This window comes from Calypte anna, chromosome 17 (genome assembly GCF_003957555.1).
Source record: "Calypte anna isolate BGI_N300 chromosome 17, bCalAnn1_v1.p, whole genome shotgun sequence".
Lineage (NCBI taxonomy): Eukaryota > Metazoa > Chordata > Aves > Apodiformes > Trochilidae > Calypte > Calypte anna.
In genome coordinates, this window is record NC_044262.1 from 8,934,289 (window position 1) to 8,960,220 (window position 25,932).

At 50.7% G+C, this 25,932-nt stretch overlaps 1 protein-coding gene across 1 annotated transcript in view; it reads right to left on the reverse strand.

Annotated features, from left to right (window-relative positions):
• Positions 1 to 3,925: 3,925 nt before the first annotated feature.
• The window catches only part of VAV2 (vav guanine nucleotide exchange factor 2), a 134,252-nt gene continuing 112,245 nt past the window's right edge, over positions 3,926 to 25,932 (reverse strand). Inside the window, 20 exon segments of the mRNA XM_008497263.2 lie at positions 3,926 to 6,091; positions 6,677 to 6,831; positions 9,713 to 9,836; positions 9,936 to 10,023; positions 10,118 to 10,234; positions 10,767 to 10,819; positions 11,435 to 11,509; positions 11,659 to 11,786; positions 12,889 to 12,910; positions 13,249 to 13,265; positions 13,978 to 14,066; positions 14,157 to 14,258; positions 14,781 to 14,890; positions 15,999 to 16,131; positions 16,365 to 16,450; positions 17,738 to 17,824; positions 20,626 to 20,694; positions 21,120 to 21,215; positions 22,542 to 22,641; positions 25,461 to 25,561. Of these exon segments, the coding sequence (XP_008495485.2) occupies positions 6,044 to 6,091; positions 6,677 to 6,831; positions 9,713 to 9,836; positions 9,936 to 10,023; positions 10,118 to 10,234; positions 10,767 to 10,819; positions 11,435 to 11,509; positions 11,659 to 11,786; positions 12,889 to 12,910; positions 13,249 to 13,265; positions 13,978 to 14,066; positions 14,157 to 14,258; positions 14,781 to 14,890; positions 15,999 to 16,131; positions 16,365 to 16,450; positions 17,738 to 17,824; positions 20,626 to 20,694; positions 21,120 to 21,215; positions 22,542 to 22,641; positions 25,461 to 25,561 (1,800 nt within the window). The 3' untranslated portion in view covers positions 3,926 to 6,043.

A 25,932-nucleotide genomic window follows, 5' to 3' on the forward strand; every position in this document is an offset into this window, starting at 1 on the left:
ATCTCCAACCTAAACCTCCCCTGGCACAACTTGAGACCCTGCCCTCTTGTCTTGCTGAGAGTTGCCTGGGAAAAGAGCCCAACCCCCCCCTGGCTCCAACCTCCTTTCAGGGAGTTGGAGAGGGTGATGAGGTCTCCCCTGAGCCTCCTCTTCTCCAGCCTCAACACCCCCAGCTCCCTCAGCCCTTCCTCACAGGAATTCTGCTGGATCCCTTCACAGCCTCCTTGCTCTTCTCTGGACCTGCTCCAGCACCTCAATCTCCTTCCTGAGCTGAGGGGCCCAGAACTGGACACAGGACTCAAGCTGTGGCCTCCCCAGAGCTGAGCACAGGGGCAGAATCCCTTCCCTGGACCTGCTGGCCACGCTGTTCCTGAGCCAGCCCAGGATGCCATTGGCCTTCTTGGCCACCTGGGCACACTGCTGGCTCCTGTTCAGATATCTCTGGGAAGCAGAGGTCGGGGTGGAGCTTTGGTCTGGCAGGCAACTGGGGGGGTTGGGGTTCAAGCAGCATCATATTGGCTTTGGTGTCCCCTGTGGGATGGTGTTCTGGGGCTTTTAGCATTCAACAGCATCATTATCCTGGGAAGTGCCCTCTGTACCTCTGCTCCTGCACCCAGAACACCCCCTGGGACCCACTCTGCATCCAGTTAAAGTAGAAACAGAAGGGTTTGCTTATTCCAGTGTTACCCACTCTCTCGGGCAGTGTTTCTCTCCTCCCACAGATAAAATCAGTTTCTGAGTTTTAAAGAGAGCACCCCAATTGCTGCAGCCTTCTCTCCAAACTAATTGCTAAAACAACTGCAAAGATGCAAACAAGCCTGAACTCTTGCTTGCAGTGGGGTGTTTCTTTTTGAAAGGCCAGAACCATTTCATCAGCATGCACTAATTACAAATAAAACCTTTGGGTTAGACCAGACTTAAACCCAGCCCAGCCCAAGTGTGCACTCAGCAGCCTGAGCCCTGACACAGGAAACACAGGGGCTTTAGTCCCTCCAAGCTCTGGAACCCTGATGCACCTCCAGAGCAGGAATGAGGATGGTTTGGTTTTTTTTTTTGATGGTCAGTCCAATATAGAAGGAGCCCAAACCACTCTATTTTTTTCCTTCTGATTCTTAGATTCATAATAAAATAAAAGAGCACAGTGGTTTGCATGCGCCAGCTGGATGTTTTCTAGGTCAGGGAAGATGTTAAAGATAATGCAGGAATGAAGGAGCCAGGTGTGCTGCAGAACTGCAGCTGATCCAGGCATGGACACAGCTGCAGGCATCTGCAGTCCCATCCCCATCCCCATCCCACCACAGCCTGGATGGCCACGTGCTCTTGGCAACCTCCTGCCTCAGTTTCCCCTAAATGAGAGCACAGCGGTTTGGACCCTTGTTTCAGGGTGCTGGACAGTCCTGAGTTCTTGCACCCAGCTGATGGGTGACATGGACCAGCTGAGGTGGCAGAGAGGTGGCCAGAAGCTGGGTGTGCTCCAGGCCCAGCTGCAGGGCCCCTGCGGGGTGGCTGTCACCCTGCAGCACCGAGCAGGAGCTGCTGTTTGCAGAGAGGAAATGCAACCCCCCCACCACTGTGTTGGCTCAGAAGCAGAGGGGAGCTGCACCCCAGCCAGCCCAGCTCAGGTGGGAGGTGATGTCAGCAGCTACTGGAGGGGAAAAACAGCGATAAACAAATAAAAAAGAAAACCAGTGTCTGGTTCATCCCCCTCCTGGGGGTGGCCAGGGCTGAGGGCAGCTGTGCTGGCCATGGCTGGAGATTTATTCTCCTGTTAATGCCCCAGGGAGTGCTGCTCCTGCTCTGGTTACACAGCCAGGGCAAGGCAAATAAATGCCCCGTTTATCCCCAAGGCGTCAGCCCTTGCCTGGGTGCCAAACCCAGGGAGGTTTGGACCGGGAGCTGAGCAGAACCAGCTGTCCGGGAACCCGGGCTGCAAGGGTTGGATGTCACCAGCTGCCACCAACCAGCCAGCTGGGGGGCAGGGATGTCCCCAGAGCCAGGACCTTGCATGGCAGCAGTTTTGCATTTATTTTCCCTTGCAGCCAGCAGTCGATTCCAGGCTCCAGTGCTGCATTTTCTTCAGCTGCAGGAGATCACCCAGGTCCCAAACCTTTTGTTTCATACCCGGTGCATGTTGCAGAGCTTCTCTTTAAAGTTTATCCCAGGCCGGGGCCATCCCCTCCCTCGGCCAGGCTGAACCCCAGCTGAGCAGCAGCTTTCCAAATCACCATCCAAAAACCAGTGCCCAGCTCATGTCCTGCTGCCCCGAGTAAAACTCCTCTGCTCACAGCTACAGCCCCGTTCAGATGACCCTGTGAAAGCTGAACCGAGGAGGAGAAAGCACTGGGGACTCCAAAAGCAAAAAAAAAAAAAAAAAAAAAAAGTTTTACTATTAATGAAATGACACATCTGCACATCTCTTGCATCTGCTGCTCCTGCTCTGGGGTGAAACCTCCAGCAGTGCCTCAGGTAATTTAGAAACAACTGTGCAATTTCTATGGTTGCTCTGGAAAACACTGCTGCATGCAGGGCTGACTGGGATTCCGGAATGGGATACTTGGGGGTGACTAAAATCCGTGGAAAATCACACTCCTCTCCCCCCTGCAGTGACCCAGCTGGAGCAGGGAAGCCACCCAGCAGCAGCTGCTCCAGAAACGAGAAGGAACCCGAGATGATAGAATCATAGAATCATAGAATTGGCTGGGTTGGAAGGGACCTCAGAGCTCATCAAGTCCAACCCTTGATCCACTCCCCCCGTGGTTCCCAGCCCATGGCACTCAGTGCCACATCCAGGCTCTTTGGAAAGATCTCCAGACACGGAGAATCCACTACTTCCCTGGGCAGCCCATTCCAATGCCTGATCACCCTCTCCAGAAAGAAATCCTTTCTCATCTCCAACCTAAACCTCCCCTGGCACAACTTGAGACCCTGCCCTCTTGTCTTGCTGAGAGTTGCCTGGGAAAAGAGCCCAACCCCCCCCTGGCTCCAACCTCCTTTCAGGGAGTTGGAGAGAGTGATGAGGTCTCCCCTGAGCCTCCTCTTCTCCAGCCTCAACACCCCCAGCTCCCTCAGCCCTTCCTCACAGCAATTCTGCTGGATCCCTTCACAGCCTCCTTGCTCTTCTCTGGACCTGCTCCAGCACCTCAATCTCCTTCCTGAGCTGAAGGGCCCAGAACTGGACACAGGACTCAAGCTGTGGCCTCACCAGAGCTGAGCACAGGGGCAGAATCAAGAGATGCAAGGGGGTTGGGTCCTGGGGCTGCACAGAGCCACGTCTGGTCCTGCAGAATTTCCCCCAAGTTTGGGAAGGGGCACCCACACTTCAGAGTTCACAGCAGAAATTGGGATCCATCCCTGTGAGCACCCTGGGCTAGCCAAGCCACCCCAGTGAGGCCACGGGGGCTTTAGTGACAAGAAACCTCACATGAGCTCCTCAGCACAGCAAAAACCATGGGTGGAAAAAAAAAAAAAAAACTATCAGTAAAATGACACTTTATTTTTGTTGGGTTTTTTTTTTTCATTGTGGAATTTACTCTGATGTACTGTAACTTAAAAGGGTCTGGAAAACCCACATGCAAAAGGGTTTCTAAGTAGCAGCTAAAGTTTCTATTCCAGCATTACAAGCTATTCCAAATGATTTCCAAATTCCCAGCTAAAAACTATTCCATAAACAGTTTTATCTTTAAACCCCCCCTCCACCCCTACCCCAGTTAGTGCAGTGCAAAGGAAAAACCCAAGGAATTTACATATTATTTTCCACCTTATTTCCCATTGCAATTCTGAATGATCTGTGATGAACTAAAATATATATACAATTTTCTTGCCACTATAAAAAAACATTTCCCTTTCTTATTCACAGATATATATTGTGGCAAATGGCTGAATAATTACTTACAAACAAAACAATCTTTTTTTTTTCTTTTCTTTCTTCTTTTTTTTTTTTTTTTTTAACAACTTTCTTACAACAGTAAACACGAGAGGGAGAACTCTCCAGAGGGAAGGGGGATTTGGCAGGGCTGGGGAGGTTGGGGATCCCTTGGGGGTGTGAGGGGGATGGTGACAGGGTCCTGGGGACAGAGGATGTGCTCTTCCAGAGGGGATGCCCTCAAAATCATCCACGTGAGACAGGAGGGACACGTAAGGCTTTAGGAGGTGAGGTGCAGATGTGCCACTGTGGGTTTGTCTCGGGGGGTTGGGTGTTCCTGTGTCTCATCCACCCCCTGAACACCTCCCCAGCTCCAGGAACCCAAGCAGGGTCCTTGGCTGTGCCCAGGGGGAGCAGGGCCCTGCTGAGCATCCCCCAAACTGAGCAGCAAGGGGAGGTCCAACAAGCAGGACCTTGGGCCAGCCCCCAGCCCTCTTGGTCTCCCTGTCACCTGGCAGAGCAAGACCACCAGTGGACATCTGCCCTGGCCAGGACTTGTCATTGAGCAACACCATTTAATTTCCAAGTTATTATCTTTCCCTTGAGAGCCTCAAACTCCTCCAGGTATTGCCCCGAGCAGGGCACTGCTGCAGGAAAGCCTCAGATGCAGCCGTAGTCCCCCCATGGCAGGGACTGAGGGCATCACCTACCCAAATCTGCCAGATCTCTGCCAAGAGCCCACCCCAGGAACATTGGTGCTCCACAAATCCCAGAGGAACAACATCAGGGCATGGAAGCATCAGCTGGAGGCATCTCCTGAGGCTCAGATAGTGAGAGGAAAGTTGTTCCCTGGCACACACCCACTCACCTACTTGTTCCTATTTGCACTTTGGAAGGAAAATTCTGGAGCTGGAGAGCAAAGCCAATGCTCAGCAGAGAACAATGGCTGCAATTCCCACCCACCACCATTCTGGAAAGAACAAACTGGGATGGATGGTTCCCAGGACCCAGTGGCAATGCCCAGATGGAGCTGTACTTGACAGCAGCAACAGCCTGTGGGAGGCAGAGAGGGGGCAATGCTGATGGCCCCTGAAAGTGCACACAGCAGGGGAGGAAGAAAAGCTTCACAATTCAGTGAGAGAACTCAGGAGCTGAGTTCTAGGTAGCCCTTGTTCAGGTGGGTTTGGTCCCCCAAGCTCAGCAGGGTGGGACATGTCATGGCTGCAACAAAATCCACCCTGGCTCAGGGTGGGAGGGAGGGCAGGACAGAGCCATGGACACACACTCCTGTCCACACCTCTACAGGTGCCTGGTGCCTTGGTGGCCTCCAAAACCCTTGTGTGGCAAAGCACATTCCAGCCCTCCCCGTGCACCGTGACCTCCTGCTCACCAGTGGGACCAGTCCGCACCGTGGGATTCCCTGTGCACCCATGGTGAGGCTGGTGGGACCAAAGGTGGCTGTAAAGGCTTGGGATGCCAGAGTGGCTCCTTCCCCTCCTGGCTGACCTGGAGCTCCTACTCCCAGCCTCTGTCTGATGGTCCAAACACACTCCTGGTTTCACAGCTGATATCCTTTGGAGATGAGCAGCAGCCTTCTTCTTCTTCCAGGTCCCCATTCTGTCTCCTCACCCTGGCTGCATCCCAGTGCTGCCAGGCAGACTGACAAAATCCTGACCCAGGGAGCCACCCAAGCATCAGGGCAGGGCAGGGCAGGGGGGATCCCCACATCATCCGAGTCGCTCCCTCCACTTAGGAACCTCCAAACCCTCTCCTTGGCATACCCAGGCACCAGCCCAAGTGCAAACCTTCGCCCTCTTCCCACCACCATCACCACAGTGGCTTTGAAAACACCTTTACTGGAAGGGGTTTGGACCCCATCCTCTGGTGGGCACCAGGCAGAGTCTCTCAGCTCTGTCCCTGCGGGGCTTTCCCGGGGCTCTTCCGCTACCCCAGCGTTATCCGACCGACCATCCAGTTTCTGGGGACATCCCAGGAGGGAGGCCGGGGGGGGCCCCGTGGGGTGCACACACACACACACACTGTACAGAGGAAGGGGGTTGCTAAAGTCTGCAGGAGCAGTCCTGGGGGGCTGTTCCTCCCCGGGGGCAGTGGGATGAGTGTGCACGGGCTGCAGCCGCTGGCTCAGGGTGCTGGGTGACTTTCCATCAGGTACCCCCACGGTCACTGCACCCCCTCTTCTTCCACGTACGTTGAAGGAAACCAGCCAACCTGGGGGGGAAGGGGAGAGGTGAGCTGGAGCTGCACTCACAGGCTCCTAAGGTTTGCGGGCTGGTTTGGGTTCAAAAGGGACTTTCAAGATCATCCAGTTCTAACCCCCCTGCCATGGGCAGGGACACCTCCCCCAGCCCAGGCTGCTCCAAGCCCCATCCAACCTTCAACACTGCCAGGGATGGGGCAGCCACAGCTTCTCTGGGAACCTGGCCCAGGGGCTCAGCACCCTCACACCACAGAATTTCTGCCTAATGTCCAACCTAAACCTGCCTTGCAGGTTAATGACATTACCCTTTGTCCCATCACTCCATACCCTTGTAAAAAGTCCCTCCCCAGGAACCTCCTGTCCTGTCACCAGGACCATTCCCTCCCCACCACATGCCACTGTCACACAGCACCAGATGGCTACACAGTGGCTAGTGGCCCTCAGGAGATGACAGCCCATCCATCAGCTGGGAATGGGACGTGTGCCCTTGCCCTCCCCTGTCCTGAAACAGGCTGTGTGCTATGGCTGAGCAGGCTGGGAGGAGGGAAGCCCACGTGCAACAGCAAGAGGAAGGGACATTAACCAAACACACTCACCCTTCCATTGGTTTCCCCTTTCCACCATCCCTGGTCCCCCCCAATCCTGCTGTAGATCTTCACCACGTCGCCCTCTCGCAGCGAGAGCTCCCGCATGTCCCGTGCTGCAAAGTTGTACCGTGCCACTGCTGTCCCTATGACCCGTGGGGTGAACACTGCCAGGGGACAAAGCAGAGAAAAGTCAGGACCTGCCCCACCACACACAGCACCAGCTGAAGCCTGGGGAAAGCTTGGTGAGGTTCAACCTGGGTTTTCCATCCCAGCGTTGGCTCCCCTGGCAACATCCTGACCCAGAGCAGCTCAGGTGCTGGGGCTGGGACTCACCCAAATTGCTCAGCCCTGCACAGACTGGGGAGGTCTGGGTTAAACTGGATTCCTGATGGACTTTATAGAGCTTGGTGGGCTTGGGAAGCCCCTCTCTGCTGATCAGGAGAGTCCCAAAGGGGCTTGGTGGGGATTGCTGGGGTGAGGGGCACTTTTGTGAGAAGTAAAAGATTTCATAGGAATTCATGATGATTAACAAGGAAATCAGGGAAAAATCCTCTTCCACCATTATTATGAGGCCACACAGCTCCCAGCTGTGAAAAGATTTCCCAAATCAACTTGTATTTAAACCACTTTCAAAAACTAACTTACTGGAACTGTATTCTCCTAGAGGTGTTGGGTGAAACCTGCACCATGAGGAGGAACAAGCTGCTAACCTGGTGTCCTCCCTGCTCCTCTCCCTGCCTGGGAGCAGCAAGGCCCCTTGGAAACTTGGTTCCATTACAGCCTAAAAGGTGCAAAAAGGTCCCTGCAAACCCTGATGCTGGCCAGCAGCTCGTGGGAGGAAGCCAGAAGCCACCCTGGGATCCAGCCTCCAGCAGCACTGTGGAATTCCATCACTTCAGGTAGGGAATGCTCAGGGGAGGCACAAGAGGAGCAGCAGAGAGAAGGGGGAAAGAGCAGCAGTGCTCAGCTTCCCTGTCCTGGTGTCTGGGCAGGGGGCAGGTGGGCTGGAGAGCAACAGTGGGAGGGATGGGATGGGCAAAGGAGGAGAAAAATGCCCCTTCTCCAAAGTTTACAACAAAAAAAAATAAAGAAAAAGAGAAAAATTAAATACAATTAACTCCCCACACATACCCTGAAGGGACACTGTGTTTGGGTGACACTGCCTTCTCTACCCCCAACCTCCCTGACTTTTGAGGATTGATTTTAATTGTAGAAGTTTGCAAACCAAGGTTGAACGAAGTCTGAGGAGAAGCTTTGCCCAGGGTTTCAGCTTTTGGGATGGAAGGAGATGAGGATGGTGATGGAGAAGGTGCAGACACACAACGTGCAGATCCCTTCCAGCCTTGCCAGCAGCCAAGCTGGGGCACGGAGTGAGGATCAGAGCAGCAATGAACTCCTGCATCAGCAGCTTGCCCAGAACCCACTGCTGTGCAAGTCACTTCCTCCAATATCCCATATGCAGTTCAAGGATCCCAAATTCCCAGAATTAGGCTCTAGTCCCCTGAAAAGTGAAGTGTTGCTCCCCAACACACCACATGTGGCTTTGCCGATGATTTTTCCCCATTTTTTCAGCAAACACTGAAAGGTTAAAGCTGAAATGGGAAGCCAGGAGCTGGCAGGGTTTTGCTCTGAGCCCTGTAGCACACTGAAATCAGTGGGGTTCAAAGGCCAGAGAACTCTGCAGGGAGGCTGAGCCACAAAACACGATTCACAGGGCAGCTTTCCCCCCCTTTTCTCCCCAGCAAGGGGCTCCTGGGCAGCCTCAGATCCCAGAGCTCAACAACTGCTGGACACTCAGATGTTCTCCTGGTACAGCAAGGAGGAAAGGTCTGGAAGATGGTGTTGATGCCAATGCTGGACTGGTGAAACACAGGGGATGAGCAGGTTGAGCTTGAAGTACATCATGAGATCCCAAAGTGCTAGCTGCTCTTTTGCATTAATTTTATCCCCCTTTTCTCAAACAGTCACAACCCCATCTCCTCCCTGTCTTGATTTTGGGGAGAGAGAGGAATGCATTAACCATTAAGCCATGGTTAATGAACTTAATTCCAGGCTGTGCCCCAGGGCAGCACTGGGGACTCCCTGGACTGCCTGCAGGTGACAGAGGGACAGCCAGGAGGTCCCACTGGTGATGGCTTTCAAGCTGGGGATGCTGCAGCCTTGGGGAGGCAGCAGGACTCTCCGGGACTGGTACCTGACCAGAAGGGACTGGAGGAGCTCTGAGAAGAAAAGTTGAGGCCCTGAGGACTGAGAAAAGAAAAGTTGTAGGAAGCACAGGAGGCTGCAAAGAGGTTAGAGAGAAACAGAAAAAGGCAGAACACACATTAAAAAGGAAATTAAAAAAAAATATTGTCATGCACAGTGCTTTAGAAGCTGACAGAGGGATAGAGGGCAAAGCATGCAGGAGGTCAGGGTGGGGGGGACTGGAGCTGGGACAGTGGGTGACAGGTCTGTCCACAGCCACTGTGGGGGCTCAAAAGTAATCCTGGGGTTGTACTTTCTTGGAAAAGCTATTTAATCAAGCTTTTAAAAGTTCTCTGCTTTTGTTGTTCTTAAAACAGCCCGTGGAAAAAGTTTTTAAAAATGTGTTTTTTCCCCACAATGTAGTTCTCCACTCAGGCTTTTGGGTAAAAGGCAGCATTTTGCTCTGATGTGTGTTTTGCATTCCATTTGTTATGGGGTTTTTTTTTTTTGCATTTTAGGCACAGACTTACCATTTCTCCCATCACCTCCATTAAAGGAGTCCCACTGGGATTCAAACCACCACAACCAACACTGGAACTGGATCCATTAAATCACATGCACAAAAAGCTCTCATGGGCAGCCCCACTTGGGGCTGGACCCCACCCAGCCCATGTCACCTCCTGGGAGATCTGTCCTGAACATGCTCCCAGCTGAGCAGAGGCTCAGTGTGGAAAGGGGGGGGCTTTACAGCCAAGCTCTACATCCCCTGGCCCCGAGGGTGCTCCTACACCTTGTGAAAAGCTGAGGTATCTCAGGAAGGGTTTTACTGGCACCAGCTCAGGTGGCTGAGCTGGGTTTTACCTGGAGACCTGGTGAAGGTCCTGGAGGTAGAGCGTTCCCGGGATTTGTAGGGATATTTCAGAGTTGTGTCCAGCTGCTTGAAGCTCTCCTTCAGCGAGTGGCTCTGGTAGTACTCAACCAGCTCCTGGGAAGAAGGATGGAGAAGCACTGGGCATGTCACCACCATCCTCTGGCATGGTTTGCAGGGATGCTGCCCACCCTCAAAGGAGCTCCATAAACCTACCAGCAAGCTTTCGAACTTCTTGGCTTCTGTGATGTGAATCCAGTTGTCCTTCTCCACCACCTTGATGTGCTTCACCTCCTCGTTGAACCTGCGAATGGTCAAGGCACTCAGGAAAATGTAGCCATGTGCTCCAGCCCTCCAGGGGAGAGGGATGGGAAGTGATTCCAGGAAATATAACTCACTTAATACTGATGGCAAACCTCTCAGCCTCAGCTGGCCTCTCCCGGATCAGGTAGGTGCCACTGGCATGGGACTTGAGCAGGTTGTCTGTCTGCTGCCTCTCCATGTTCCCTGCAAACCTGAGCCAAGAGGTTGATCAATTAAGGTAACTAAAAATTCATGCTTATCTGTAAAACAGGCATGCCTCAGACAAAGGGAGACATCTGGGTTTTGTTGGGGTTTTTTTTGTTTGGCTGGTTGGGTTTTTTTAAGGTATCATGGGTGTGGAAAGTAAAGTAGAGAAACAGGGCCCATCCAAAACTCCACAAGCAGAAAGTGCCCAGAGACACAGAAGCAGCTGCTCAGCCACTGAGGGGGGAGGATGAGCAGAATGCAGTCTTTTCCCTTTGAGGTCTCATCTTTCCACACCTGGAAAACTTCAGGAAGTGGGAACTGAATCCCAGGTGAATGGGGTTTCAGCAAGAGGGATAATTTGGACTCATTGATTTGTAAACCTGGAGGGAAGGAGCAGGAGGCAAGGCAAGCAGAGCCTCTCCCACCGGGGCAGGAATTGCCTCCTTCCTCTCCAAACAATTAATTTGGGTACAGAACAAGGGAAGACAAACCAGCACCTCCACTTTTGTTCCCTGATGCAGAGCCAGAGCCACTCACCATGGGTATGCTGTGTAATCAATCTCCCTGGAGGGCGGGCGGCTGTTGGGAGGCTGCAAAGAGAGCATCACACAGAGCTGAGTGCTGCTGGAAACCTCAGCCTGAGCTCCACATCCTGGGCCAGATGCTCCTCACCACAGCAAGGGTTCCATCTGCTGAGCTGCTTTCCAAATTAGTGGCTTCAGCAGTGGAGGACAGGGCTGTAGCTGAGCAGCTCTCTTAGCTGTGATGAACACACTGCAGGTATTTTATTTACACAAGTGGGTTTTTAATTGGGAAGCAGCTGACTGCATCAGAAAACAGAGGAATAATAATAATAATAATAATAATAATAATAATAATAATAATAATAATAAGGCAGTTTTCCTGTACTGGGACTGATCTCGAATGCTCTGCTCCCAGGTCAGCCCTGCAGAGGAGTGATGGGGTCTGACCCAGCCATGCCAATCCCAAACCTTGGGAACAGGGCTGAGACCAACCTGCTCAGCAATATGCAACCATGGGATGATGGATCCACCTCTTTGCTAATCTGGCCACAGTATAAAGGCCTCATTCCAGGGACTTACTGGAAGGACCAAGAGTTCAAACAGGAGAAGAGTGGCACCTCCTGTGTCAGCTCCCAGTGCCCACCCCAGTGATCCCAGCTCCATCTCCTCTCCAGCACTTACCCTGGCATCCACAGGGCAGGGTTTCACTGATGAGCTGGGGAAATACCCTGATTTCTTTGTCTGCAGCAACCTCCCCTGCAAAGCCAAAGCAGGCATCAGAGCAGGACACACACCAGGGGGGATGTTTGTGCCATGCAGGGATGGTCACAGCTCCCACAAACAAAAGGGATGATGCATGAGGTTTGGAAATTCCCTGGGGATTTTCCGAGGGGAAATGCTCTCACCTCCCACCATGGTGAGTCGGGGTCTCCCCTCAGCAGCTCGATCACGTCCCCAATTTGAAATGTCAGCACAGGCTTCCCAGGGGGGGCTGGGTTCCCGTGGTAATTCTGAACTGCCACCATTTTAGGACCTGGGAGAGAAATAAAACAGCTTCATCATCTAGTCCCTGCTAAAAAACAAAACAAAAGAAAACCCCAAACCAACAACAGCAAAAAAACCCAGAATAAAATCCCCCCCTGAAGCCTGCTGTTCCTGATCCTGGGAACCACAAACAGCACAGAAAGCATGAAAACAGAAAGGGAAAGAGCCCACAGAGAAGGGTCCTGAAGTTACACGGGTGGCTGAGTTTACTGAGCAAAAATAAAGCCATGAAAGGCCCCTGTAGCTCCCACTCCCAGCCCTGCACCTGGAACTCTTGGCTGCCACTGAATCTCAGCCAGACCTGGGACCCAAACTGCCCCTGAACCTTGCAGTCAAAGTCCAGATGTCTCGCCAGCAATTGCACATTAAATAAACTTTCCCAACTGCACTAAGCCCAGGGTGTTTCTCTCCAAAATGCATCCCCACCTCTGTCCCTCCCTGCCCCACCAGAGCACTCTGTGCTTTTCTCTAAACCAACGAGTAAATTCAGGTTTCTTTTTGCCAGGCTTGGCTTTCTTTTCATCAGAAAAAGTACAAAAACAAACTGTTCCTTCTCCTTCCAGCCAGAGCAGGGGCAGGGTGGGTCCAGCACTCTGTCCAGGCTACTTTTAAGCAAAGGAGAGTAAAAAAAGCCCTCAAATTTGGTAACTGTGTGAGGGCAGTGCCAGCAGGACGATGCTCCCCATCACCACCAAATCTCCCTGCCAGGATGTGTCTGATGTGCTCTGAAGGATGATCTGGCACCAGGACACTTGCCAGGCTCTCCTGGGTTACTGCTGCCACGTGCAGAACCTCTCCCAGCCCAGCAGAGCAGCCCCAGGGCCCTGAATGCACCCAAGGAATTTATGTGGTACTGGTGGCTGAGCCCAAAACTCAGCTGGGTCATCCTGCAGGAGACCCAACCTGGTACTTTGGGGAGCAGGGACAAGGAGAGACCTCAAGAGCTCATTGCTCGCTGTGTGGGGGGCACAGGACCCTTCTGCAGCTATTACTGCTCCTTCCTGCTTTTGGAAGCTTTCCCCTCCCATGTGCTGCAGCCACCACCAAGGCATCCCCTGTGCTTGCCCTCCTAAATTCAGTAATGCCCTTACCAGGTCCAGCACTCAGTGAATCCTGCAAAAAGAGAGGAAAAAGTCTCTGTGAGGACATGGTGGTCTCCCCTCTCTCCATAAGCACCTGCCCCAAGCCACCAGGACAAGAAAACCTCACCCAAAACTTCCCTGGCACCTGCTGGCACCCAGTGCTCACCCTGCTGGGTGAGGGCATCTCCTAAAGGTCATGGTGCCACCCAGATTTGGGTCAGTTTTAGGCTGAGGGAGAGGCCATCAGCCTCCAATCCTAACCCCCCCCAGGTTACTGGGAACCCCCTAAGAGCAGTGCCCACACCTGGACCTGGCAGGGACAGAAATTCTGCTTGAGGCAGAGGGGGAAAGGACCAGCAAGCAACATACCTGGTCTGCTGATGAACCTGCAAGAGAAATGTTGAAATAAGGGGTTAATTTAACAGGCAACAAACTCCATTTTCTGTTTTTTTTGGTGCTTGGAGGAAGCACAAAGCAGAGGCTGGGGTCACTCCTGGCAACACTGGACCAGGAGGGACTGGAACCAGACAAGGACATCTTCTCACTTGCACAAAGTTTTGCAATTTTTTTTTTCTTCCTCCCTCCACTCCCCACCCAAACTCTCCCTGGGACAATCCCCTACACCAGGGCTCTGACCCAGATGAGGGGAGGACTGTCCCAATTTTGCTCAATGGTGACCAAGGACACGGATTCCTGGAGTGCTGTGGGGCATTTGGGATTTGGAGACAAGGTCTCTCCTGGTCACCAGAAATGTGACCCCTGGCATGGACCCTCAGCTTCCACCAACCAACATCTGGTGAAGAAATCATCATTCCCTGAAAAGCACCACACTGAAGGGATGGGTGCATCCCCCCCCAGCACACGGGGCTGCCAACCATCCACTGACACACATGGGATGCAGCTCCTTAGTTTCTGGAGGGGTTCAGTTTGTTTCTTGTTTGTTTTTTTTAACCACCAAGCACTGTGAATTACAGCCCAGGGAGCTGAATGGGAGCCTGCCTGGATTTTGTTAGGCATTAAAAACCATTAGTTCAGAGCCAATCTTGCAGCCCACCCACATGCATCCAACTCCTTGGCACAAGCTGTGAAATAACTCACCAATCTTGCAGGGAGGAATGATCTCCAAGCACTCCTTATGAGCACCAGCTCCACATTTGGGGCAAAGATAGCCCTGGTAGAAGGTTCCTCTGTGTAAAATAAAAACCACAAGTCAGAAAGATCTAATTCAGCCTCAAGCTCTGAGATTTTCTTTCTGGTGCTGGAGGGATGGTGCTCACCTCAGGAACATCCTGCAGGCTTTGCAGTTGGTTGTCTTTTCAAATGTGTACATCTGAAAGTTGTGATGATTTGCATTGGCTTTCTCTGGCTTTATGTTGGACCTAAGGGAAGGACCAGGGGGTTATCAACCTGTTCCCAGGAGTCCTGGCACAGCAGTCCCTGTTTGCATTTCAGTCAAAGTTTGGAAACTACCCAGACAGATAAGAAATCCAGGGTTAAAACAGTCTAGGGGGTTGACTGTGCAGAGAGAGGATTTTGCCCAGCAACCTGGAACAACATTCATGGATTTGGCCCTCACCCCAGTCAATCATCAGCCCAGAATCTGCCAGCCCAGAGCCAAGCCCTGGTTTGCTCAGGACCAGAAGGGTTCCTGCTGCAGCATCCTTGGTGCCTGCCACATAGCAAGGTGTCATTCCAGAGCTGCATCAGCCCCACCTCAGTGCTGGCATGCAGGGTGGATGATCTCCAGCTGGACCGAAGCTCCCTTTGCCATCCAGCAAGCTCACACCAGCTTCCCCATCACAGGCTTGGCTACTGGAGCTGGTTCCAGTGCCCTGCTGGTCCAAGACACTGTCACCCCCCCCCCGTGCTTGGTGACTGCCAGAGCAGCCACTCATGCTCACATTGCCATTTCAAACTGCTCCATCCATTTCCTCTTCATTTCCTCTGTCTTGCAGAAGAACTGGAAGCCCTGCTTCCCCTGGAGGTGAATTAGGTAGAAACCGTAGGACCACTGCAAGAGAAACCAGGAGGGCTGATGGGAGGGCTGTGATCCCAATGCCCACGCAGGAAAAACCACTCTGCTTTCACTCAGGCACCTCAATAACTGCTCTCACTCAGTGCTTGCCCCTCTCCCTGCTTCTGAACCTTTGGAGCAGCAGGGAAGGAGGGAGAGCAGCTCCCTGTTCCTATGGCACAGCACAACTAATGATGCCATTCAGGGCATGGGCACCATGCACTAAGGCTGAATAGGATTTTAAGGTGACAGATGAGAGAACCCAGATTTTTCTGCTCCAATGGATCCTCCCCAGCCATTATATCTCTCCCTGACAGCCCAGGAGGAACATCTGACCTGCCCACTGCACATATGCTCTGCCTGTCTCATTACAACATTGCACAGAGAAACACAAGAGAAGATGGTGTTGCTTTGCTTACCATTTTTCCATGAGACTAGAAAGCATAGGAGGGCAAAGTGGAAATATATTTCATTAAAACACAAAGCTAGCAGCATTTTCTTCAGCATCCAAGTAGTAAAATTGGCTAATCTCACCCAAATGTCACTTGTCCCCTCTCTACAGCAGCTCTTCCCAGGGCACCTAAATGGATTAAGCTGATGGGTCTCTGCTAAACTGAGAGCTGGGAGATTTTCCTTCATGACTGCAGACCAAGCCCCAAACCACCAGCAAAATGATGTTTCTTTGGTGGCAACCATGCTCCAAGTGCTGATTTTGGCAAGAAGCTGCCTCCTTTCCAGGCTCCTCCACCCCACAACTGATGAGAGAGTGAGAGCATCCAGCTGGACCTGCCCTCCCCCCATCTCCTGCCCATCCCTCACTGCCAAGGGGCTGGAAAGCAGGGAGCAGCTTCCTCCCTCTCAACTCCCATCAGCCCAGCCTCTTCAGGGTTGTTTTGCAAGGATGGAGGTCAAGGATCAAGCCCAGCCCCACATTAATAAACATTTCCCAGTTCTCTGTAAGGCTGCCCTGAAAACTGAGCATTTATTTTCCAGCTTTTGGCAAGTTCTGCTTCTATTTTGAAAGGCTAAGAAGAACATACTGCCCAAGGACTGTCCCAAACAGCTCCAAAATGCTCTCCAGCAGAGAGCCAGGGGGTCCACCTACCTTCTTAATGTCCTTATTATTCATTGGGTCATCAGTCATCTTGTGGAAGAGCAACTCAATAATTTCTTTCAGCTCATAATTGTATCCTTTCCTTTTGCAGACGATCACCACTTTATCAAACAAAAATAAATACCTGCCCAAAGCAAGCAAATGAATCAGCAACTCTGCTCAAGAAGCTCCTTAAGGTCCCCATTTGGGAGGAAGTATTAAAAAACCTCTGCAGAGCTTCCCAGCCAGCACAGCAAAATGCCCAAACCCTGCTGCAGTTTTACCTGGATGGTGATTTCTGTCTCTGCAAAACCTCTGCAACCAGGGAATGAATGAGCACAAGGCACTTTTAGTTTGGGAACACTGCTGCTCACTCACCTGTCCTGCTTGGTGTGGTTGACTATGGAGCGGACCTTCAGCTCCCCATCGATCTTTGGCCTCCCAAACTCCTCCAGCTTCACTTGCTGCAGAAAGCAAAGCAGGGCTGAGAGCTGCAGCTGGGATGATGCTTTTTGGAGGCTGAAACCCAAACTCAGATCCCCCCCAAGTCCTGCCTCCAGCTGCAGAACCTCCTGGGAACACCCTTGCCAAGAGGAGCCCAGGAATCAGCAGAGTCCTGGACCACGGGAGATCCCTGGAGCTCCATCACCAGCATCCCAGAGCAAGGCTCAGGAGTCAAAGCATTTTTGGAAGGTTTGGGAGCCAGAAAGCAAATCCCCTAGGAAACAATTTCCAGGTGGTTCTACAAAACCAGGATTAAGGGTGTTGTAGTTTTGATTCCAATTCTGAACCAAGACTGGAGATTCTGGGGAGACTGGAACCCAACTCAAGGGTTTGGCCAGTTTGATTTTGCACCCCACGGGGAATTTTTTACAGGTTTCTCTTGAAAATTAACAATTTTGCCTATGTCTGTTAAATAACTGCCAATTAAAAGTTGACTGTTTTCAAATGGAATCAAGGTTAAACCCCCTGAGCCCTCAGGGTGGGCAGCCCCCAGCATCTCCTTTCATCAGCCCTTTTGGAGCATCTCAGGTGGCAGCCCCCAAATTGCATTACCCCAGCATAAAGTGTGACAGCAGAGCAGCTGTGCCCACTGCTGAGCAGCCCTCCTCTCCCAAATGGGAGGAAAAATGGCAAATAGGGGAAAAAAGCTCATTAGCTCGGAGCTCTGTCACTGAATATTAAATGAATGGGCAGCTCCAGGGCTCAAGTGAGTGATGGGTTGCACAGGGTGGGCTGAGGGGCAATGATGGGACCAGGTTGTTTGATACCTCTGGAGTTTGGGGGATGAGAGTCTCCTTAAAATATCTGGTTAAGATTTTGGGGATTATGTGAGTGTCACATGTGCTCTTCTCCTCCAAAGGGGCCTTGGGACAATTGCAAGAACTTTACTTAACTTCCCCATCCTCTTGACAGCAAAAGAAAACACACTTTTAATAGCAGACAGGAAATCAAGCAGCAGATCTGGGGAATTCTTGGGTGCCCCCCTTCACTAATAACATGAGAAAAAGCTGGAGAAATAATTTCAGCATAACCAAAAACCACCAAAAGCCACCAAAAGCTTTTGTGGGTTTGTAACACAGCAACCACCTCTGGACAGTCAGCAAAACCACTCAGTGAGCAGGGGGTGTCTGAACACACAGGGATCTTTCTTGAGTAGCTCCTCAGATTCAGCAGCAATTCCATAGAATGAGCACAAAAACTTAAAATAATCAAACTGAAGTGGGGAGAGAAAGGATTTTCCAGCTTACCAGATTTTCTATAGAGCTCTGAAATTCACTTATTTTCTTTAATGTCTCTTTATCCCTCTTCACTTCATTTATGTACATGGCCAAGTCCTTAAAAAAAAGAAAAAAGTGCATATTGATTTCTACTTTCTAGCTGAAACAAGTACCTCAGGGATGCAGAAAACACAGGGCCTTGGCTCCCTGCAACACCACTGAGAGTCCCACCAGAAACCCTGGGCACAAGTGCTGCAGTTTTGATGGTTTCCCAGAAGAGGGCAATCCATGAATCCAGTGCTGAGCATCAAACCAAACCCACAGCTTTGACCTGGTGAGAGCACAAACCTGCCCTGGGCATCCCCAGCCCCAGCAGCATCCTTGCCTCCCAGCTTTCATCACTGTAATTCCCTTTATCCCTCCAGATACAAAAGCTGGGAGTGATGCTCTGCTGTTAAACATCCCTGGCTGTAAAATAAGGGCTCTGGGCACCTGGCTGCACCTTAGCTGGGAACAGCATTTGAGCTGTCTCTGCCCAGCTTGCTTCCAGCTGACCTCCTGGGGTGTTCTGGATCACTCCCAAGCTGGTACAAGCACTGGGATGCTCACTGCCAGCTTTACCAGGGGACACCCAGCAACAACATCCCCACCTCTGGGTATCCAACACCTCCCACCACACAAAGGTTCTGCTGTAAAATAAGGATGTCTCCTTCTTTGGATGGAATTTGTTCTGCCCTAGGGAAATCCCTGCTTACCCAAATTTGGGGCCATCAAAGAGAAGGAACTCTATCCCTTTAATGAAAACAACTTCTTACCCCCTTCAGAGCATCTTCTCTGTGCCTGTTTGCTTCTTATCTGCTCCCTCCCTCTGTGTCCTAACAACAGCTCTTGTCAACTTGGATTAAATCTGAACATGGGATTTTTGAAGACGTCCCCTCTGGGTCAGACCTTTCTCAGCTTCCCAACATAAGAAGGGTTAATCACAGATGATAATCACAAATCTATCTGAAAATACTTATAACATCACAGCACACCCCACCGGGCCAGTGGCAGGGATGCTTATGAAGCATGACAAACCCCAAAGTCTTAGGAAGCAGCATCCTCCAGCATGCCTGAGCTCTTGTTCCCTCCTGCTGAACAGCTCATCTCTTGTGCAAAGGGGGAAGAAAATCCCAGGATTGAAACAGCAAAGTGCAAACTGGGGCTGTGGGATCTAACTGGGAACCTGCCTTGTCCCCACCATCACCCAGGGGCTCAGTTCTGCGTGCTCAGGTGCAGAGTTGGTACGTGCACCAAATATCCCAAATTTCTTGGTGAAATCCTACAGAATCATAGAGTTGTTTTGGTTGGAAAAAACCTTGAAGATCACCCAGTCCAACTGTTAACCCAGCACTGCCAAGGCCACCAACCCATGGCACCACATCTCCATGGTTTTGAAACCCTTCCAGGAAGCAGCACAGCTCAGTCCCTGACAACCCTTCTGGGGGAGAAATTTTTCCTGATATCCAACCTAAACCTCCCTGGCACAACTTAAGGTCATTTCCTCTTGTCCTGTCACTTGTTACTTGGGAGAAGAGACCAACCCCCTTTGCTCCAACCTCCTTCCAGTTGGTTCAGGAGTCAGAAGGTTTCCCCCACACCTCTTCCTGCCCCTGCTTTCTGTGCCCAGCTACCCAATAAAAGGGAAGAAAATCCCTTTGGGAAACACAGCTCTGACAGCTCCCACCCCAGGCAGCACAATGCAGACAGATTTGTGAGGAAAACCACTGCTTGTAAATGAAGCCTGGATTTACAGATCAATTAAAACCAAACCATGAGGCTTCCTCTGCTCCTGCCCAGCCCAGCAGGGTCTGACCTGCACAACAAAACACAGAGCCCTTTCCTGATGGTTACTGGCAGCTTCTTGGGAAAAAATGCTGAGTCTGCAGCAGAGCCTGAGCATTAATTTATTAGCAGGGGTGTCAGTGGGTGCTGTGCAGTGACTGTCCCCAGGTTTTCAGCTGAGGACAGGGCCAGGTGCTGTGCAGCTGGGAATGTCATGTCCTTCAAACCACCTTAACTTTAAAGTGACCTAGAGATCATTTCTGGGCTCCCAGGCTGGCAGGGATACTGGCAGAAAAGGTCACCCAATTTCTGTAAGTGCTGGGACCAGAGCTGCTGCTCAGAGGTAGAAAACCAAGAGACCAGAGAACACAGGAGCCAGCCCAGGGATGAATCCTCTGTGTTGCTCTCCAGAGAGAAAACCTGGATTTAGAGATCATCCTCAAGTCAGATCCTCCTGATGATGATCTACAGTTCAAGTGTGGGTTGTATCCAAGACAGAAAACGTTTGGATGATTTTTTTTTCCCCCACTGAGATCCTGGGGGTGGTGGGGGTGTTCAGCTGAAAGCTCAAAAAACTTGAAACAAAGCAAAGTTTTGACACCAGAAGTCTTCATCTGTGGAAAGAGCATTTCCTCCTTAATATAAAAAAAAAAATAAATCTGTTTGGGTAAAAGGATTCCCAACCAGTGCCTGGGGAAGAGCACACAGGCAACGCTGCACACACATCCTTGACTTGCTGGTAGGGCTGGAGCTCCTCCAGATCCCTCCCAGCAGAACCAAGAGCTGAACCTGGCAAAACCTCATTACACACAACAGCAATTAGTGCAAAGTTGTAACTTGTCAACAAATCCCCAGCATCCCCAGCTGCTTGGGGAGGAAGAGGAAAGCAGTGACTCCAGTTCTGCTGCAAAGCAATGGCATCAAGTGGCAATCAATACACACGAGCATGGCCAGAAGGAGGAGGCACTGCCTTCCATTGGGCTCTTGGGTGGTTTTTTTAATCTGATCTTTGTGTTGGAGAGAAGTAAAGGGGTCCTGAGCTCTGTCACAGCCCAAACCCAGTGCAGCCCCATTGCTGCTCTCATCCCCCATACCTGCATTGCCTCCAGAGCCTCCTTCAGCTGCTGCTTCTCTGGGCGATCTGATGAATGGCTGAGCAGCTCCTGGAAAAAACAACCAAACATCAAACTGAGAACAAATTTAAAAAAAAAAAAGAGTTTGGGTGTGCAAGGGCTGCCTGCTAACTTGGTTGATGCAGGGATGCTGGGATGGGTGGCTGCAGCCATAGGGTGGGGAACCAGCCAAGTGGTTGGTGCTGCAGAGATGTGTTACATGGAACTGATGGGAGGAATTTCACACATAATCAGATTATATGCAAGCTGATTTTATATTCATTAACTGCCTCTCGTGGCTAACATGTGCAGAATTACCCTAGGTCAGTGTACTTTAAAAGGCAGCACAAATATTATGTGGTGTTAAGTAGCTGCAGCAATTATTTCATTTGAAGGGGCAAAAAAAAAAAAAAGCAACCCTCACTCTGGATATGGCAATGATTCACACTCCAGTCTAAAAGCTGAAAACCACTTACTTTTAAGAGGAGATGATATTTCAGAACTCTTTGCATTGGGACCACCAGCAGATCTTGCAATTTAAATTTCCCATCCTGAACCTTTAGGGTGCATTCCTGTTAGAGAAAGCAACACAGCAGCAGTGAAGCAGGAAAACAAGGGAAAGGGAAGCAGGGAAAATAAGGACTCTGCCACCAAAAAGAACCTTCCAAGCATCCCTTGGCTGGCAAGTTTTGCTTCTGTGAAGCCAGTGGCTCCTGGTCCCTGCGTGTCAGGGTTCCCACTGCAGAGGTTCCGGAGGAATAAAGACAGAGTTTGGGCCCTGAAATGCAGCCTGAGCTCTGCCAGCTTAATGAGATCTTGCTCATTAGGGGAGCAGGAGAATGCTCCCAGACCTCTGGAAATGTCACATGGAACACATTAGCTTAACTCACCTCCTCAGTGGCTCCAACTAATGGGTTTTATTTGCCAGGGGCTGGGAGAAGCTGGCAGCCAGGGGCTGTGGCTCTGCTGCTAAGCATTAAATCATGAAGAGGAGCTTGTGTGATCAGAGAAACTTCTGTGACTCGGTACCTTTGCCCAGACCCATTTAGATGGGTGGCTGAGACACCCTCATCCCCCACGTGCCCCCCCAGGAAGATGAGTGGAGCTGCCAGGAGGAAGAGAGAGGAAGGAAAAGCGTGGGAGCGATGGATGCTACAGCCACGGGCTTGGGTGGAAGAGCCAGGGAACATGTTTCAAAAAAAAAATGGCATGCACAGCTTTATCCCTGATTTATGCTGCTACTTTTGCATTGAAAAATCAAAGAGCATTTGCAGAAATGGAGGTAAACACGTCCAGACAGCCCAGCAAATTCAGATTATCATCAAGACCAAAGAAGGAATTAAAGCTGGGTAAAAACAGCTCCAACAATGCATCCCTTCTGGGGCTCCTTTGATTTACTTAATATCTGGATCAGCCCCTATTTACACTAAGCCTTCATGCTGAGGGAGGCAGACAGGGGAATAATCCAGGAGCTTGCCTGGGGCCTGGGGTTGGCCTCTGACTGTCCCTGCTGCTGGGGGTGACCTTGGGAAGCCACATGGCTCCTGGCTTGGGATGCTCTGTGCCTTTGGGTCTCCCTGCACGACTCAAAGAGGAATCTGTTGGCAGCCAGTCCTGCTCAGATAAAGTCACCTGGCTTGTTTGGATGTGGATGGAGTCAGGGGAGGAAGCACAGAGCATGTTTGAGAGGGGGATGAAGGGGAAACAGGGGAATCAGGACCAGGTAACCCCCTGCTTCCCTCCCTCTGGGCAGCACAGACTCTCTCCCTGCATCCCTTCCATACATCAGGAGGGGAGATTCCAAACATTCCCAACAGCCTCAGCTCCAGCAAATCCCTCCCAAACCCAGGAAAAAGGGGGTGGGCAATGCTCAGCCCTGCTGTCCCCTGCCTGCTCACCTCCACCTTCTGCCTGACATCTTCCCTGTTGGCGAGGAGGTGGTTGAGTGTGTTCTGGGCATATTCCATGTGGCTGCAGTATTTGCCATAAATCAGCAGCCTGGAGAGAGGGGGAAATCACAAATTTAATCAGAAACACTTGCTGGCAGTTATGACCTCTTATAAAAGATTATATATATACTTATATACAGTGAAAGGACAAGGCAAACAGCTATTCCCCCATATAACTGCTTAGCAAAGTATTAACACACTTTTACTGCATGGCTTTTTTAACATTTTCATCTTTTCAGGTTTCCAGAGCTGGAGTTCTATGGGGGTGATTCAGCTCACAATGAGCAGAAGGAGCTGGGTGGCCAGAGGAGCCCCATTTTTGGAGGTGCAATGGTTCCTCCTCCTGCTCCCCAGGGTGACATATTCTGGAGATTTCACCAACTGAAGAAAAAGGCAAGGAAGTGCCTGATTCTTGAGAAGTGCCCAGAATGAGCAGGGGTGATAATCATTTGCATCTCAGAGAAAAATCAAAAATCTCCCAGGACCCCAAGGAGCTCATAGCTCTTTGCAGGAGGGGCAGCAGGGACCTAGAGATGAAAAGAAGGGGAAATTTAGGGAAAGAAGGTTGTCACAGCCTCTGGAAACACTGTGAAGCTTGGTATAGATACCCTGGGCTATAAATTTAAACACTTGACCCAAACAGAGCAGTTTTTGGATTGCCCCCTTTCCTCCTCATTAATCCTGCCCGACAGGTTGGGTTCCCCCTTCCCCCCTTGCTGTTACCTGCACTGCTGCTGATAAGACACAGAATAAGACACAGAATTCCATCAGACACTGCAACTCATCCATTATTTTGGGGCCTCTGTTCTCGATGGAGACAATCTGGGAGCACCTGACCTGGTGTCAGCTCCATAAACGTGGGACTCTCATCCCCCAACAGGGAACTGAATAGGGAGATTTATGGGAGCTGCAAGCCCCAGCCAAGCAGCAGCCAGGACAGATTATTCTTCCCTTTTTCCTCCTGACAACTTCTGAACGTGCACAATAATATCTGTACCTTGCCAGCACCAGGAGAGTTGCAAAGAGGCTTCAGGAGCATAAATTCAAACCCTCAGCTTTCAGAGAAAGAGATTTACAATCTACTTCCTTTCAAAAAACCCCAAAGAATTAAACCTGCAAAGTGGAGGAGCAATCTATCATTCTGCTGGGATGTCTCTGAGGATGCACAGGGGAGTGAGAACTGCTTGTCATGGATACATCAGTGGGGGAAGATCCTGATCCAGGGATCAAGCAGGGACTCTGGAGGTCCAGATTCCCTTCTTGGTGGGACAACACTCTCTCCAGGTCAGCTCAATTTCTCCCCGTGTCCCATTTCCCTGCTGTAAAATGCCTTTTCATTGTCTTTCCTGACAGAGCAAAGGACCCTGCCCTATTTACATCAGGTTGCTTTGACCTCTTTATCCTCAAGAGATGGGGTTTTGGGTTCTCTAAGCCAGAACTCCCCAGGACCAGCACCTTCCCACCAAACTCAGGTCCCCAAGATCCCCTCTGACTGAATGCAGCTTCAGAGCCCCCCTTGCCACCTTGCAGCCATTGGTCTGGCTCCTTCCCTCACCCTTCAGGAAGGCTTTTAGGTCCTTAAAAAAGTTCCTTGCAAAGCCCCTCAGGAACTGAGCCAGTTCATTCACCCACCTGCAGGAAACCCACCGGCTACAAGAGCTCTGCTGACCTCCCACTGGTAAATGTACAAACCAAACTTGTATTTTAAATCTCTCAGCCCCAAAACTGATCCTCGTGCTCCTGCACAGCCCCATCAGAATCCCTGAGGAGAAATGTCACCTCTGGGTCTCCTCCCCTGTCCCTTCCCTGCTCCTGCATGCCCAGCCCAGCCCTGGGGATGGCACCGACATGCAGTGAGCTGAGCCAGGAATTAGGAGATCAACATCACCTAAGGGAGTTTTATGTCTATATTGAAATGATTTGCATTCTTTGAAAAGCTTTTTTTTTTCTTTTGTTGTGTTTTTATTTTATTTAACCCAGCAACCATGCCTCTTCTAAAGAGAGGTGCCAGGAATGATGGAATACGTGACCTTACGGTGTATTATTCATGCAGATGGTATTTCTGGAGTTATTGACTTCTGAATGGCATTTCTGTGTCTAGACACTGGTTTAATCACAGTGAAATAACACCCTGGCATGATTCCACAATGAATCAGGCCTTTGATTAGTAATAAGGATATTAAAGGCTTTTATTAGCCTTATCTTTGAGTTCGGGGGGTACTCCTGCTTGCAGCTGCCAAAACACAGAATCTATTAAGTTTGCCAAAGAAACTTTTACATTTCCTCATCAAGCAATAGGTGCAGGACAAGAACAGTGCCAAAGAGGCAATTTTTTAGGGTGAGCAATTGCTTTGATTGAACCAGAGCAAAGTCCCCCCTGCAAAGGAGTCATCCTACCACTTCCCTGGGCCCCAAGTCCCCACTGCTGCTTGCAGGAGGTGACATTAACATTCCTTGAAAATAACTGAGGTTTTACTCCATCCTTCCTCACCATAATCATTTCATCCCCCCCAATACATCCCTGTAAACACACTCAGCCTGCACACTCAGTCCTACATGGGAGGCAGTCAGACCAGCAAGATCCTGGTGTAAGAACAAGGATCCCAGGATGATGTGGATGCAGCCAGGATGAGCAGAGATGTCCCAAGCAGTGCCCTGGGAAGCCTGGCAGGGCTGTGCCTGGATTTGGCTGCTCAAGTCCTGGCACTGAGTGATGCTCCTGCTGCCCAGGAGCATTTATCTGCAGCTACAAACCCAGCCTGCAACAGCAGGCATTATTCCTGGCTCTGATTCTGCATGAGCCCTACAAATATTAACCCAAATCTGGTAAAACTGGAGCTGTCTGAACATTGCATTTCCTTTACTTACCTCTCCTTGAATTCCAGAAACACTTTTGCCAGGCTGCTTCCTCCAGACATCATAGAAACATCGATGGCTCTCAGGAAATTGAAGTGCACTTTAATTAGGTCCTAAACCCAAGAAATAATCAATACCTTAAACACATCCCAAGTGAGTGGGCAAACAGAGCTTAAGGAAATGCACATTCACTACTTAATCAGGCAGTCATTTTCTCTCTCTCTCTTTTTTTTTTCCCCTCTTTTTTTTTTTTCTTTTTTTTTTTTTTCCTTATTATTAGCTGTTTTTAAAAGAAGTTATTCTGATGAGATACAGCCCTAAATGGCCAGGAGTGCAGGGGTGTAATTCCATTATAGTGATAAACACCAGTGGATTTCCTTGTGTATTAAAGTCTCTTTTGCAGGTCTGGAAGGAGCAGAAGAGATGGAGAGGCTCCAACCCAGCCCCAGTGCAAAACAGCAGAGAAATAAATCCCTTCATCATG